Here is a 2331-nt window from a genome sequence, read left to right on the forward strand (position 1 = left end):
TCATATTCATTGGCTTACAATCCCCAAAGTCAGAATATCAAAGTTGGAAATTTTATGTTTTTCATCTTTTTTTTTTGTATTTTATGAAATTTTAAAACTTGTATATCTAATTTGTTTGAAGTTGAATTATCATGAGGTTTTTTCAAACGTGTAGTTTAGAGTTTTACATTATTTTAGGCTATAATAAAGCTAAAAAATTTTAAAGTTCAACCCACTAAGTAATTACCAAAAAAATTTGGTTTTCCTGGGTTTTTCGGTTCTAGACTTACTTTACCCGGTTCCACCCGACCCAGTTTGATGTTTCCGAGGTTTCCGGTTCTAGACCCATTTACTCGATACCTTACCCAAAAACGAATCGGAACTGGTTCCTATATACTGGTCTGGTTTCCGATCCTACAAAATCTCGTTAACCGGTTCCCTAGTTTTCCAGATCCAGGTCTATCCGAGTCAGGTTTGGACCCACTTGCATCCCTAGTCACAAGTATGGTGGTATGGTATATATTAGACCACCATACTTAAGCATGGTCTTATCTTATGGAACACTCATGTTTTGTACTATAAATAGGCTCTTATGATAAGTTGAAAAGTGTATATCTTGGACTGTAACCATTAATATACTGATATAGTTTGAATATGTGTTGCTTTTTTCATCCATAAATTTGGTTGTTCATCGTTTTTTAACTCGATTCTTGCAAGCAAGCTTAGTTAAGATTCAACAAAATTATTTATTTGCTTTACACTTAAGTTATAGTTGTTGTTCTATATTATTTTTGTTAGCTGTATTGTATAGCCTGATAGTTTGTGTATATAGGCCTTTGTATTTGGGCCCTTTTGTGTTTGTTTGAGTAGCCGACTGTTGTATGTATTTCATATGTATTCGTTTAATGAGAATGGGGAGGCATGGGAAATTACGTCAAATAACATGGTATCAGAGCAGGTCGACTAACCCTACCCCCCCTCCCTCGTTTTTGCGGCTCCACTTCTCTTCTGTCTGTCGATCAAAGCCTTGCCATCTGGATCAAGTAATTTCGTCATCATCCTATTCTATTTCTCTATTTCTTTCTTTCTCCTGTCTTCAATCTTCAATATGTCTGGGTCTAAATCAGAAAACCCCTATGGTATTACGAACATAAAATCTTATGTTCCTCTCATCTTGGACACTGATCGCATGAATTATGACTCGTGGCGAGAATTGTTTGAAAATCACTGCAAGGGTTTTGGAGTTCACAAACATCTTCTACCTCCTGCCTCCACTGCCGAGACCTCCACTATCACCTCTGAAAAGTCTACTACTACAGAACTCAAAGAAGAATGGGAAGAGATAGATGCGATTGTCAAAGGTTGGATTTATGGTACCCTTACTCAGCCTCTTCTTCAATCTATTATCAAGAAGAACACCACTGCTTATGATGTCTGGTCTAGTCTTGAAAACCGTTTCCATGATAACAAAGACACACGAGCCATGGAACTTGACATAGAAATTCAAAACTTATAGATGGGTGATTCCTCCATTGATGATTATATCAATCGGGTATCAAAACTTGCGGATATGCTCGACAATATTGGTGCTTCTCTTCCGGATCGCAATCTTGTTATCTACACATTAAATGGTTTGCCTTCCAAATATGACAATGTCTCTATTGTCATCCGTCATACCAAATCATTCCCCACCTTTGCTGAGGTCCGCTCGATGCTCTCGGTTGAAGAAAAAATGATGAAACTTAATGAGTCTCGTGTTGTCTCTGCTACCCACTCAGATCACTCATCTTCACCCACTGCCTTATCCGTTCAAGCATCAAATTCCAACAGTCACTCTCCTAACTATCGTGGTGGTAACAACAATCGAGGCGGTGGCCGGTCAGGTGGTCGAAATAACCGTGGTGGCAGGTACTCTCGTGGGGGTGGAAGAGGGAGTAATCGGGGTCAATTCAATAACAATTATGGAGGCAATTTTTCTGGTCAACAACAACTATATGTGATGACACCTTGGGGCCCTCTTCCTTGCTCGTATGGACCTGCACACTCTAGTTCACAACAGCCAACTATTGGGCCTCACTTTGCAAATCAACAAGGCCTGTTACCCTTGCCTAATAGCCCAGCAGCCCATCAGCGACATCTGCCAGCTCAAAGCCCATCTCGACAACAACAGCCTTGGCCATCCCAGCAGATCCAGCAGGCTCTTATGGCTCACGATCAGGCAACCACGCTACCTCAAATGTTCAATACAGTTACTCTTAATGATCCAGCTCAGGCAGACTGGTACATGGACACAGGCGCCACTGCTCACCTTCACGCAAATCAAGGTATCCTTAATTCTGTTAAAAACAATGC

General features: G+C 40.3%; 1 protein-coding gene across 1 annotated transcript; it reads left to right on the forward strand.

Annotated features, from left to right (window-relative positions):
- Window positions 1–1087: 1087 nt before the first annotated feature.
- Window positions 1088–1495, forward strand: LOC145157461 (uncharacterized). The gene has a single exon (XM_079076497.1). It carries the CDS (start codon window positions 1088–1090, stop codon window positions 1493–1495), a length of 408 nt encoding a protein of 135 aa, XP_078932623.1.
- Window positions 1496–2331: the final 836 nt, after the last annotated feature.

This window comes from Lactuca virosa, chromosome 2 (assembly GCF_052849685.1).
Source record: "Lactuca virosa cultivar CGN04683 chromosome 2, Lactuca_virosa_CGN04683_v6, whole genome shotgun sequence".
NCBI classification, from domain to species: domain Eukaryota; kingdom Viridiplantae; phylum Streptophyta; class Magnoliopsida; order Asterales; family Asteraceae; genus Lactuca; species Lactuca virosa.

Excerpts from the sequence above, each read along its gene's own strand:
- LOC145157461 (XM_079076497.1), top strand. The coding sequence starts at position 1,088 with ATGTCTGGGTCTAAATCAGAAAACCCCTATGGTATTACGAACATAAAA.